Genomic DNA, 12,146 nt, shown 5'->3' on the forward strand with positions numbered 1-12,146 from the left:
GTCCAGGCTGCTCCCCCTTCCCTCCTGTTCCACTTCTTCTACACCCTCCTCCTCTTCCTCCTCTTCTTTCTTTGCTTGATGAGTTCCCTCATTTTAAAAATAGACCTTTTAACCTTTTTGATCATAACTCTTTTCTAGAGATCCCGAAAGTAGGATTGATAGTGACGTTAGCAAGCCCGTCTTGAGGGCCACATGTGAAGAAGTCTATGGGAAATGGGCGACTGTTATTTTATTGCCATGTAAACGGTCTCCTGGGACGTGGACCTCGAGTTTGGTCCCTTCTGTGGGCTATTTTAAAAATCTCTGGTCCATCTTCCTTTGATCTGATCTGAGAAAGCGAAACCAATCAGTAGCTCTTCGACCATGTCCAACTCACCTGTGGCTTGGGGGGGTTCCGTTCTACTGGTGACCTGCATTTGTCTCTTCAGCACACCCCCGTCTTCATCTTCTTCTTGTCATCGTCGTCGTCGTCGTCTTCTTTCTTCCTCTTCTTCTTCTTTCTTCCTCTTCTTCTTCTTTCTTCTTTCTTCTTCTTCTTTCTTCTTTCTTCTTCTTTCTCCTTTCTCCTTCTCCTTCTTCTTCTTATTCTTCTTCTTTTCTCCTCCTCCTCCTCCTCCTCCCCCTCCCCCTCCTCCTCTTTCTCTTTCTCTTCCGAGCTCACTTTTGTACAAGGTACAGTGGTTCGCTTGGAAGAGGTGACAGGGATTCAGAAGTAACTTTAAGGATGAAACACGGAGGGGCCAACCAAGGCGTCGCTCCCTGAAAAGCCACCCCTAGTTTGCCCGTCCCCTGAGGACACAGACTTGGCCTCTAAAAGTAGAGCCCTGCATCTCCCAGGACACACGCACGCACGCACACGCACTTACCCTGCAGGGAGCAGGGCAACTATAATATTGGGAGATGGTGATGGGGAAAACGCATCGAGGAGATTTTGGAGGAAGGGAGCCAGGGAGACTTTGTGTTTGTTCCTTTTGCTCATGTGCCTTTGAGTTGCAGGGCTGTGCACTGACCCCCTGTGCTGTCTTAGGGACTCTTCCGAGTAGCGCCGTCTGCCTCCAAGTTGAAAAAGCTGAAGGCCGCTCTGGACTGCTGTGTGGTGGATGTGCAGGAGTACTCAGCAGACCCCCACGCCATCGCAGGTGGGCGCCCCCGGCCCCTTAGCCAGGGGCTCCCTTGTGCTGGAGAGGCTCACGGGGAAGGGCGTGTGGTCACATGACCCTCGAGCCAGTGGCTTCCCAGCATGTGTCAGATGTATCCACTCAAGGCTCAGTTTTAAGCCTGATTGCTGGGGCCCCCTGAGGAAAGATCTCCCCAGTGCGCCGAGAGCAGATGAGGTGATGGTGGGAAATAAGAGGGGAAAACCAACGTGATTGGCTGTCCAGGTCCCGCTGCCCTGCCAGAGCCTCCGATCCAGTCACGTGGGAAGCCACCGTGTGGTCGTGGCGTGTGGGTCAGGGGCACCCATCCCCCGACCCACGTGCCACGGGTGATGCCGCTGGTAGGACGCGTCTATGCCAGTGTAAAGTGGCTCAGAACCAATATTGTGTCGATATCCAGGAGCTTTGAAATCTTACCTCCGAGAGTTGCCGGAACCTCTGATGACCTTTGAACTCTATGACGAGTGGATTCAGGCTTCCAAGTGAGTACACCACGTTTTGGAATGTGTGGTTGGGTGGCATTTATTTGGAAGTATTTATTGAAATTAGGAAAGTGTGCGACCTATGATCTTACAACTCCACTTCTTGGTATATATCGTGGAGAAGTGCTCATACTTGTACCCAGAGAAGCATGTACAAGGATGCCGATGACAGTGTTACTTTGAATTGCAAAAGCTTAGATATGATTAAAGATGTATTGGTGGGGGGACCAGGGGCATGAAGAAATAAACCATGGCATATCTACACTGTGACATACTCTGCAGTGCTTAAAAACCCTGGTCGAGGGGCGCCTGGGTGGCTCAGTCATTAAGCGTCTGCCTTCGGCTCAGGTCATGATCCCAGGGGCCTGGGATCGAGCCCCGCATTGGGCTCCCTGCTCCGCGGGGAGCCTGCTTCTCCCTCTCCCATTCCCCCTGCTTGTGTTCCCTCTCTCGCTGTGGCTCTGTCAAGTAAATAAATAAAATCTTTAAAAAAAAAAACCCTGGTCGAGCTATTCCTGCTAACACGAAAAGATAGGAAGACTTAACTTTTCAGTGAAATAAAACAAGTTAATAAGGACACATATGATATTCTGTTTTTTTTTTTTAAAACACAACACAGTCAAAACCATACAATTTTAGGAATGCATCTATAGATGCATAAATGCATAGAAGGTTCTGGAAGGGCTCACACAAGCGGATCGTCGTGATTCCTTCTGGAGGGAAGAATAGAACAAGGGAGGGGCCGTAGGGTCTTCACTCTTACTTGTAATCGTTACAAATATATTAATAACGGCTCATTAGTAGCTAATATAAAAGCTTGACATCTGGTCTGCAGGCTGCCCTCAGCCGGGTGCCTCAGAAGGGACATGATTTCTAGAGCTCTCTAGTCGTAGGTTTAGTCTCAAAGCACAGCCAGCTTAGGTTGTCGGGAGGAATGCTCGAGTATGTATGTGCTTCTTTGGGCCCTGCAAGAGCCCAGCTGACCTCCAAGGGAAGCCAGGCTCTGTGTGTGTGGCATTAGAAAACCCACCAGCTGCAGTCATGTTGCATGGCACTGGCCTTTTTTCCCCAAGGTAGAGTAGAGACTGTGCATCAGAAAAGCCAGGCTGATTACCGGGCGTGCTTACGTCTCTTGTGGAGCGTGGGTGTGAGCTCCATGAGGATACTGATCATGAGCGATACCTCTGCCGAGGGTTTTTTACAGGCTTGTCACTGTTCTAAGCTCATTATACGCATTTAACTCGTTTAGTTGTCACAGGAACGAACCCTTTGAAAGTGAGTTGTGCTGTTTTCCCCAGCTTACAGGTGAGGAAGGTGAGTCCCAGAGCAGGTGTGTGAATAAATGGCAGAATGAGGATTTGAGTCCAGGGGATCCAGTCTGGAACCCATGTGCCTAGCTACAGCACTTAACGCCTTTCTAGAGCCACTCAGTGGTCCTAGGGATGAAGAGAAATGAGACCGTATCCTCTGATGGAAATGGTCCCTTTTATTTCCGGGCCGTATATGCAATCTTGATGATAGAGGAGCTAGAAAAGGGAGGACAGCCGGGGCATTGGGATCTAGCCGGGTCTTGGCAGCGTCTGCCCTTTCCCCTCAAGACCCTGATTGGAAGCTTGAGATCAACCAGACCCTCTGCTGAGCACTTTGTACAGAGGCCCCCCTATACCGCTCTTGCCGACTCCAGGCGGGAGGTCGTCCCATGAACCCATTTTACAGATGAGGGAGGTGAGGTTGCACAGAGATTCAGTAGTTGGCACAAGATCACGGGCAGGATGGAGCTGGGTCTTTAATGACCTCCCTGCACCAAACCCTCCTCGTCCAGCCTGTGGTCAAATTGCAGCCGCCTCGCGAATAGGATCTGTTCACCTTTCCATTTTTAATGGCATGTTTCGTTTGCACTTCAGAGTCCTAGGGAAAATGTGTTTTGGAGAATGCTTACCTCTTCCTCAAGGCTGAACTGAGAGAAAAGAGAGGTTTTCTCCCCTTGGTCAGGATCTGTGGGTGGACCTGTGGGTACACGGCAATGAAGTGTGTGGGTGATGGTCACCGCCCTCAGGGCCCCAGGTTAAGGGGTCAAAGCTGAGCCCTCACCCAGCTGACGTTTTCCTTTTAGTTTTTCTGGAGAAAAGATTCTTGGAGCGGAAAGGCCTTCCTAACCATGTGTGCCTTGTAGATTTTCATGAGAAGCATATATAAAATGTAGTCTATAAGTAGTCTCTTTTAATCCTTAGAGGCCTTATTAAAATTTAAAAAAATAAATAAAAACCCTTGGAGCAGACCTTTTGTAGAGTGGAGAATCGTTGGTTCGTGGAAATTATCCATCTCTGAGTTAGCTCGTGAAGGTCAGATTTCCGTATGTGTATTTTGAGCTCATATAATGTACCGATTCAAAAGGTGTTTGTTGGGGGCGCCTGGGTGGCCCAGTCGTTAAGCGTCTGCCTTCGGCTCAGGTCATGATCCCAGGGGCCTGGGATCAAGCCCCACATCGGGCTCCCTGCTCGGCGGGAAGCCTGCTTCTCCCTCTCCCACTCCCCCTGCTTGTGTTCCCTCTCTCGCTGTCTCTCTCTCTCTGTTGAAAAATAAAATCTTTAAAAAAAAAAAAAAAAAAAGTGTTTATTGAGCACCTATGATGCGTCAGATGCCAAGGAACTTTAAGTACCATCTACCGAACTGGACAATAGGCTGCCCCACGGTGTGAAAGTGGGTTGAGCTCTCTTGACGGGTGTGTTGTATCCTGGTTTCTCTGCCAGTCTCCCTCCTGACAACCCCACGGCCCGGCCTTGCTCTAGAGCGGGTGTCTGGCTTCTTCCCTCCTGCCCCGACCTGCTCCCCTGGCCTGCATTCACCTGAGACCTGTGACACGTACCGGGGAGGTCTGCAGGACAAGACGGGGGACGCGCAGAGAGGGAAATAGTCGTCACTCAGCACTTGACTAATAATAGCTCGCCGGGAGGGTCCTTCTCATTCTCCAGCTGGTTAATATGATTGCCAGTGAGATCTGATTGACCCATGCTGAGCCAGTGGCTTTCCTGTCTATTCCCCAGTATTCAGGAGCAAGACAAGAGGCTTCAGGCTCTGTGGAATGCTTGTGAAAAATTGCCCAAGGCCAATCACAACAACATCCGGTAAGTGGACGGATCCTGGAGACGCGGGGTCAGGGTTATTTAAGCCGCGCACACACGGTGTCCTGGCTAAGGGTCATGGTAACTAGCCCGCGTGGCATTTTATGGGGTGCCGAGCTTGGTTAACGCGCATGGTCTCCTTTCAACCTCAGACGACCCTGCGAGGTTGTTAATGACCACGTTGCCAAGGAAGGAACAGAACGGAAGGCACTGTATGACTTTGGAAGGCCATTGGCTAATTTAGTTGAGTTCTCTGATGTGCAAGAAGCAAAGATGAATGCAAGCTGTTTTTAAGATTTTTTACGATTTTTTATTTATCCATTTGAGAGTGAGAGCATGAGTGGGTGGGGGGAGGCTCAGAGGGAGAGGGAGAAACAGACTCCCCGCTGAGCAGGGAGCCCGACGCCGGGCTCCATCCCAGGACCCCGGCAGGCAGACGCTCGACCCACGAAGCCTCCCAGGTGCCCCGATATTGTGCGTTTATTGTAAAGATAAGTATTCAGGCACAGCTGGGAGAGGCTGAGCAAACCTGGAGCTGCTTGGTGGAGGTGTCCTTGAGCTCATCTGCAGGGAGAAGGAGCCAGATGAGTATCCTCTGGTGCTCTACCGTTCACCGCCTCTTTTCCGCACATCTCTCTCTCTCACTTTCCTTGCTTCCCCCCCGCCCCCGGCCCCGGGATTTTACTTCCCGCTCCTCTACAGATCTTTTCTGCTCCTCACACTCTCTGCTTCCTCCTCCCTTCGGCTTGCCAGCACCGCTCCTGGCCCTGCCACCCCCCCCTCCGTGCTTCCCTAGATGCAGACTCCCAGCTTCAGCTCCTGTTGCCATCTGCCCGAGTATTTCTGCTTTCCTGTTCAAAATTCTAGCAGCCAAAGGTATGGCTCACCCTTAAGAAATTAAACATAGAATTACCATCTGATCCGGCCACGGCACTTCTGGGTATATATAGATCCAGAAGATGTGAAAACAGGGACTTAGTACTGGTACACTCATGTGCATGACAGCATCATCCGTAATAGCCAAGAGGTGAAAACAGCCCAAACGGCCATCGCTGGGTGTGTAAACAAAATATACATGTGATGTGATGTTCGGCGGGTGAATCTTGAGGACATGGTGCCAAACAAAAGAAGCCAGACACAGAAGGACAGATACTGTATGATCCCACGTATATGAGGTACCCGGAGTTCGCACATTCACGGAGACAGACAGGAGGGGGGCGGGGCTGCCAGGGGGGAGGGGAGCATGGGGGGGGGAGCGGAGCATGGGATGGGAGGGGAGTGTTTAATGGGTATAGAGATTCTGTTCTGGAAGCTAAAAATGATCTGGAGATGGATGGTGGTGATGGTTCCTCACAGTGCGAACGTACTTAATGCTACCATACACTTAAGAGTGATGAAAGTAGTAATTCTTATGTAGATTATAGCACAAGTAAAAAAAAAAAAAAAAAAAGTCCCAAGAGCGATTTAACGTACGGCTTCCTCATTAGTTCCTTGAGATATAATTCACATACTGTTGTGTCCTCTTAAAGGTGCGATTTAGTGGTTGTTTGTACGTGTGTCGAGTCACACAACTACCACCACTCACTTTAGACCATTCTCATCACCCCGCAAAGGAACCCTGTTCCCATTAGCCGTCACTCTTCATCCCCCCGCCCAAGCCCGGCCCCTGGCAAACACGAATCTACCTTCTCTGTCTCTGCAGATTTGCTTCTGCTGGACATTTCACCTGGGTGGAGTCCTACAACACATGGGTTTTTATGTCTGGCTTATTTCACTCAGGATAATGTCCTCAAGGTTCATCCATCCGTGTGGTAGCGCGTGTCAGTATTTTGTTCCTTTTCATGGGTGAATAGTATTCCGTTGCATGGATAGACCACGTTTTATTTATCTGTTCCTCCCTCGGTGGACATTTTGGATGGTCTCCACTTTCTGGCTGGCTTGCATAACACTGCTGGGATGCACATTTATGTACAAGTTTGCGTGTGGGCCTGTTTCTCTTGGGTAGGTCTCTGGGAGTGAATTGTTGGCTCCGGTGCTAAATCTATGTGTAGCTTTTTTTCCTATTAGCTCTCAAAGCCCCACTGAAGTGAATCCCAGGGGACACCAGCCCTGGCATGTAGAGATCTCTGCTGATGACACCTGGACACTTTGCTTCTCACCTCTGCACACAGGGAGAGTGGCAGGTGACTGAGGTTTGAAAAGGAGGAGGGACTTCAGGTCACCAGAGCCTGAGTCAGAAGGAAAGACGGGGAATTTCTCTGGCCAGGGTTCATGGCAGCGGATGTTGGCATGTAGCCAAGTGAGATCGGAGTCTGTCTGTTTCTCAAGCATTCTCATGGCTGGATACGTTACACGTCTTCATTATAATGCAGGATGTAGGAGTCTCGTTGTCAGTAAGATGGGCTACGTGAGAGAGATTTCTGCCCTCTGCTGGGGGAATGTGGCTGGGGTTGAGCCCGAGTTGAACCTGGCCCTTCTGTCTTCCTTTCAGATACTTGATCAAATTTTTATCCAAGCTATCAGAATATCAAGATGTAAACAAGATGACTCCCAGTAACATGGCAATTGTGTTAGGACCCAACCTCCTGTGGCCGCAAGCAGAAGGGTGAGTGCACAGGGAGGAACATGCGGAGGGGTGGCGTGTGGGCGGGACAGCCAGGGCCCCAGATAAATCATCAGCCTCTTTTATTTGTCAAGTCCTATTTCTCTCTTGGCCTGCTCATGTTTTAGGCTCAGGAGAAGACCCAGAATTCTGCAGATCTTTCTCAATGATGGTCTCAGAGCTACAGGCCTGCAGTGAGCTCGGGTCTTCTCTGAGCTAATCTGAGTCCGCAGTGGGCCAGGCAAGCTCTTCTAAGCCTTCCTCACGCTCTGTGAAGAGCACACATCCCAGCAACTGGATGCAGGGGATGGAGGGCTGTCTCAAAAGAGAGAACAGAGTTGGAAAGCAGATGAATCTGCATTTGTGAGAATCACACCTCACAGTGAAAGGTGCCTGATACTTGGTGATTTCGTATATATTACTCATTCACACGTCTCTTGTAAGGAGGACATCTATGGAAAGGTGAAGTGTCCTTCCAAAGAGAAAGCCTGCTCTCAGACCTAGGTCAGCAGGCTTCCGGTCCAGGGGCCGTTCCTAGGCTGCGCAGCCAGGTCTGCCTCGGCTCGTAACCTGGCCCTGCCCCCTCTCTGCTCTGTACTCGCAGGAACATCACGGAAATGATGACCACAGTTTCACTGCAGATTGTTGGGATCATCGAGCCCATCATCCAGCATGCAGACTGGTTCTTCCCTGGGGGTACGTGGTGGCATCGAGATACGGGAGTTGGGGGCCGGGGGAAGAATAAGAGTGTTACTGTGAGTTCACAACTTCTGAAACCAAAGGTGTTTGTCATTAATCCTCCTACACACACGCGTGAGTCATGGCGGTTTCTTACTATCTAATCCCCGACTGAGCGACATTCTGGCCACAGGGGTCCACTGCCCACACTAACCAGCCAACAACCATAGCGATCTTAGTGAAATCTCTGGTTTCCAATCCTTTTCAATGTTTTATCTTTGGTTTTCCAGAAAGACAATGTCGTCATCTATAAATAATAGTACTGCCTCTTGTTTTATTTTCTTGACTTACTCCATTGGCCAGCACTTTTCCAGTGGTGTTAAATAACAGCAGTGGGAGTGGGCATTGCCCTCTTTCCTGATTTGATTAAGACTGCTCTGGTGTTTCACTTGTAACCATGAGTTTTGAGATAGATGATTTTGTCTTTTTCCGAGAGTACCCATCTGTTCCTGTTTCACTGAGTTGGCTTTTAACCATAAATAGAAACTGCTTTATTTAATGTTGATCATATTAGTGTGATAGGTGAGCACTTGTGTTCACCTGCTAATAGGATGAATTATATTAGGATGAATTCGTATCAACAGACGACCTAACGTTGAACCACGGGACACAGTTTTCTAGGGGTAAGGTGTAGAGGACAGGCCGCATCAGCTCATCTCTCTTCTGGCCGGGAACGGCGTGACCAACAGATCGCGTACACCCATTCTCTCATCCCTGCAGAGATAGAGTTCAACATCACAGGGAATTACGGGAGTCCCGTACACGTGAACCACAACGCCAACTACAGCTCCATGCCCTCCCCAGACATGGACCCCGCTGACCGGCGCCAGCCCGAGCAGGCCCGCCGGCCCCTCAGCGTTGCCACGGATAATATGATGCTGGAGTTTTACAAAAAGGATGGGTATGAACCAGTGTCCCTTTCTCAGCGTTGGAGGGGCGGAGGGGGGAGGGGTGGGGAGTTAACACCAAACCAGATTGCCGGGAAGGTTGCACTCTCTAGCAGCGGTGTAGGCGATGTGTAGCAATTAAGCTGTTGCCTCCTTCTCTGTGTTTCCCCTGTGCTGTTGTGACTGAGTCCCTTGGCTTGCTTCCCTTGCTCTAGGGACAGAGGTAAGTGCAGTATTGATTACTTCTCACCAGAAGGAAGGAAAAAAAAAAAAAAAAGTTGGCCAACAAGGGCAATGAAAAGAAATACGTGAACACTTTATTTTCACTCAAAATGTATAAACGTAGGTCAGTTCTCAAATCCCAAATGGTTTTTCACTGACAATGGCTCTGCTCCTTCCCATTCTTCAGCAACACTCCTCCATAAGCATCTCCTGGAATGCGTGGTTGAACGTTTCCAGGTTCAGTCTCTTTGAAACAGAGAGCAAACCTACACTTGAAGCAACCTGAATGTAAAGTCCTTGCAAGTGTTTAAGACGCCTTCCCATCGTTGATGATTGATACCTACACCTTCTATGATGGAGTCCCCACGAGACTCATAAATGCATTCAACTTCATTTGCATGGCAACGGCCCTCTCGACACTCCTATTCAGATCAGGTCACGTAACGTGTTAACTGCGTACTGTGGTTCCCAAAACCAATAAAGTGGGCGTAAACAGGTTTGGTAACAAGCACAGCTGATCCGTGCGGAGCGGCAGCCACGACAACCAGAGTATGTGCATTGAGAGCACCCCGCAAGTTCAAGGCATCAGCGGAATGTGTCTTACAGAAGGAACGGGGATTGCATTGTTTGCTCCAGCAAGCCAGTCGAGTAAACTTTGGTTAAGAATTAAAAATTGCAGCTGTAGCACAAAATTCAGCGGCTGCTCTTTCAAAATGGACCAGGAGCATAAAGCACTGAATGGGAATATATTATCAGAGATTCGGACAACAACCTTCCGCCTCCCTGACAGATCTTGAGGCAGCCAGAAAGATCTCCTTCCTCCCAAGGAAGGGCCTCAGAGGGGAGGTTGAAAACCAAGAACTGTAGGGGTGCATCTTACTGTTCACCCCTCTTGGTTTCTGAGTGGGAGCTGGCCCTGGGGACCTGACCTGTGTCCTGGGATGATGGATCCCTGCTTGTCTCCTCACCCTGCGGAGACCCTTGCTGTGTGAGGCAGCCGGGGGGTTTTCTGCTCTGTGCTGTTGGTTATTGTTTCTCCAGCGAATGGGGAAAGAAAAACTAGAAATTCCTAGAAGTTGGAGAGAGTAAGGGGAAATTCCTTAAATCTTTTTTTTTTTTTTTTTTTAAGATTTATTTATTAGAGAGAGAGTGGGGGCGGGAGCAGAGGGAGAGAGAATCCTGAAGCAGACTCCCTGCTGAGCGCAGAGTCCAAGGACTCGGGGCTCGATCCCAGGACCCTGAGATCATGACCTGAGCTGAAATCAAGAGTCAGATGCTTAACCGACTGAGCCACCCAGGTGCCCCTTGAATGATGATATGTTAAGCAACTGCCTCCTCTCTGATGACGATCGGTCATTCAAGAACTTGGTAAATGATTTGCCCGTTCCGCACACTGTTCTGATTTAAAGCCAAAACTGCCACCATCAACTTTAAGGGTATAGGGAGGGGATGCGCTGCATAAATTACTCTTGCACGCTAAATGGATGTGGTTTGTGTATTTTAAAATTTGTATTAAACATGAAATTAAGTGGAGGGCTTACTGGTTTAGGGTCACCCTTGCTCTGTTGCCTAGGGTACTGGCCCAGGTGCTTTAAGGTACAGTGAGCTTGCAGATGATCAGTTTCTAACCAGCTTTCCCAGAAACAGAAGCCTAAAGTTGTAAGTGTTCTGGGGGGAGAAGAAAGCCATTTGCATCAGCTGAAGGCCCCTGTGCTATTTTAGCAATACTAGGGGAATTCTCCACATTTATCCCATTTCTGAGCTCTGAAAATCTACGGACACATTTTAAAGTCTTCATACTACCCTCTTGAAACACTGACAAATTGAAGCTCACTTTACGAAAGCATTTTGGTCAAATTAAAAAAAACAAACAAACAAACAATTGTATATCATTTTCCTGGCTGATGGCTGTTATGACCTAGACATCATACAAAGTGGTTCACTCCCATCCCAGCTCCAGGCTTTGGTCCTGCTGCCTTTGATTCAGGATGACTCGGGAAACTGAGTTTCTTTAGCAAGACCTGGAGGCAGATTTTGGAGCTCACATCCACCTTTCTCATTATTGTGGTTGGCAGAATAATGGTCTCCCCCAAAAGCTAGCAGCAGGTCCTGAACCCTGGAACCTGTAAATACTACCTTATTTGGGAAAAGGGTCTTTGCAGATATGATTAAAATAAGGACCGTGAGGGACCACTCTGGATTACCAGGGTGGCCCCTAAATGCAATCCCATATATCATAAAATGCGGAAGGAGATTTGACATAGGCACGCGGAGAAGGAAAAATGCGAAGATGGAGCGGAGAGAGATTTAAGGATGTGGCCGCATGCCAAGGAATGTAAGCCACCAGAGGCTGGAAGAGGCAAGAAACAGCTTCTCTCCTGGAGCCTCCGGAGGGAGCACAGCCCTCCTGCCATCTTGATTTCAGCCCGTTGCCACTGATTTTGGCCTCCAAAAGGGCGAGGGACTAGATTTCCGTCATTTACCGACTTTACGGTACTTGTTACTGTAGCCACGGGGACCTAATACATCCCTCCACATGCCAGGAGCTTCGTGGTAGAAATGGCAGCAGGTGCTTGGTCCTCCCCCCACTGAGGGTCGAAATCTAAGCGCACTCCCTCTGACTATGAGCTGGCCTCAGCGACTGACTTATCTACCAGAATGTGGCAGAAGTGATGTGCTAGGACTTCGGAAGCTGGGTCAGAAAGAGCCTTGTCGATTATGCCTGGGTCCCTTGAGTACTCACTCTTAGAACCCTGTTACCTCGCCATGTGGGAGCCTGGGCAGCCCCTCGGAGAGCAGTTCAAGCCCCCGGCCTTCACCCCCAGCTGGGCACCGAGCTGACAGCCCTCACCCACTTACCAGCTTTGGGAGGGAATGGTCTCGGAGTCTTCCTCGCCAGGCCGAACCTTCTCAGCTGATGCTGTATGCAATACATA

The 12,146-nt window shown here is 49.5% G+C and overlaps 1 protein-coding gene across 4 annotated transcripts in view; it reads left to right on the forward strand.

The window, feature by feature from the left end:
- ARHGAP44 (Rho GTPase activating protein 44) overlaps positions 1-12,146 on the forward strand; it is a 160,967-nt gene that overhangs the window by 127,209 nt on the left and 21,612 nt on the right. For all 4 annotated transcript variants that reach the window (XM_032431912.1, XM_032431913.1, XM_032431914.1 and 1 more), the window contains 6 exons: positions 1,028-1,139; positions 1,558-1,639; positions 4,684-4,764; positions 7,253-7,366; positions 7,968-8,059; positions 8,822-9,002. In XM_032431912.1, the coding sequence (XP_032287803.1) occupies positions 1,028-1,139; positions 1,558-1,639; positions 4,684-4,764; positions 7,253-7,366; positions 7,968-8,059; positions 8,822-9,002 (662 nt within the window). The remainder of the gene's footprint in view (positions 1-1,027; positions 1,140-1,557; positions 1,640-4,683; positions 4,765-7,252; positions 7,367-7,967; positions 8,060-8,821; positions 9,003-12,146) is intronic.

Source organism: Phoca vitulina, unplaced genomic scaffold (genome assembly GCF_004348235.1).
Source record: "Phoca vitulina isolate PV1807 unplaced genomic scaffold, GSC_HSeal_1.0 scaffold47, whole genome shotgun sequence".
Taxonomy (NCBI): Eukaryota; Metazoa; Chordata; class Mammalia; order Carnivora; family Phocidae; genus Phoca; species Phoca vitulina.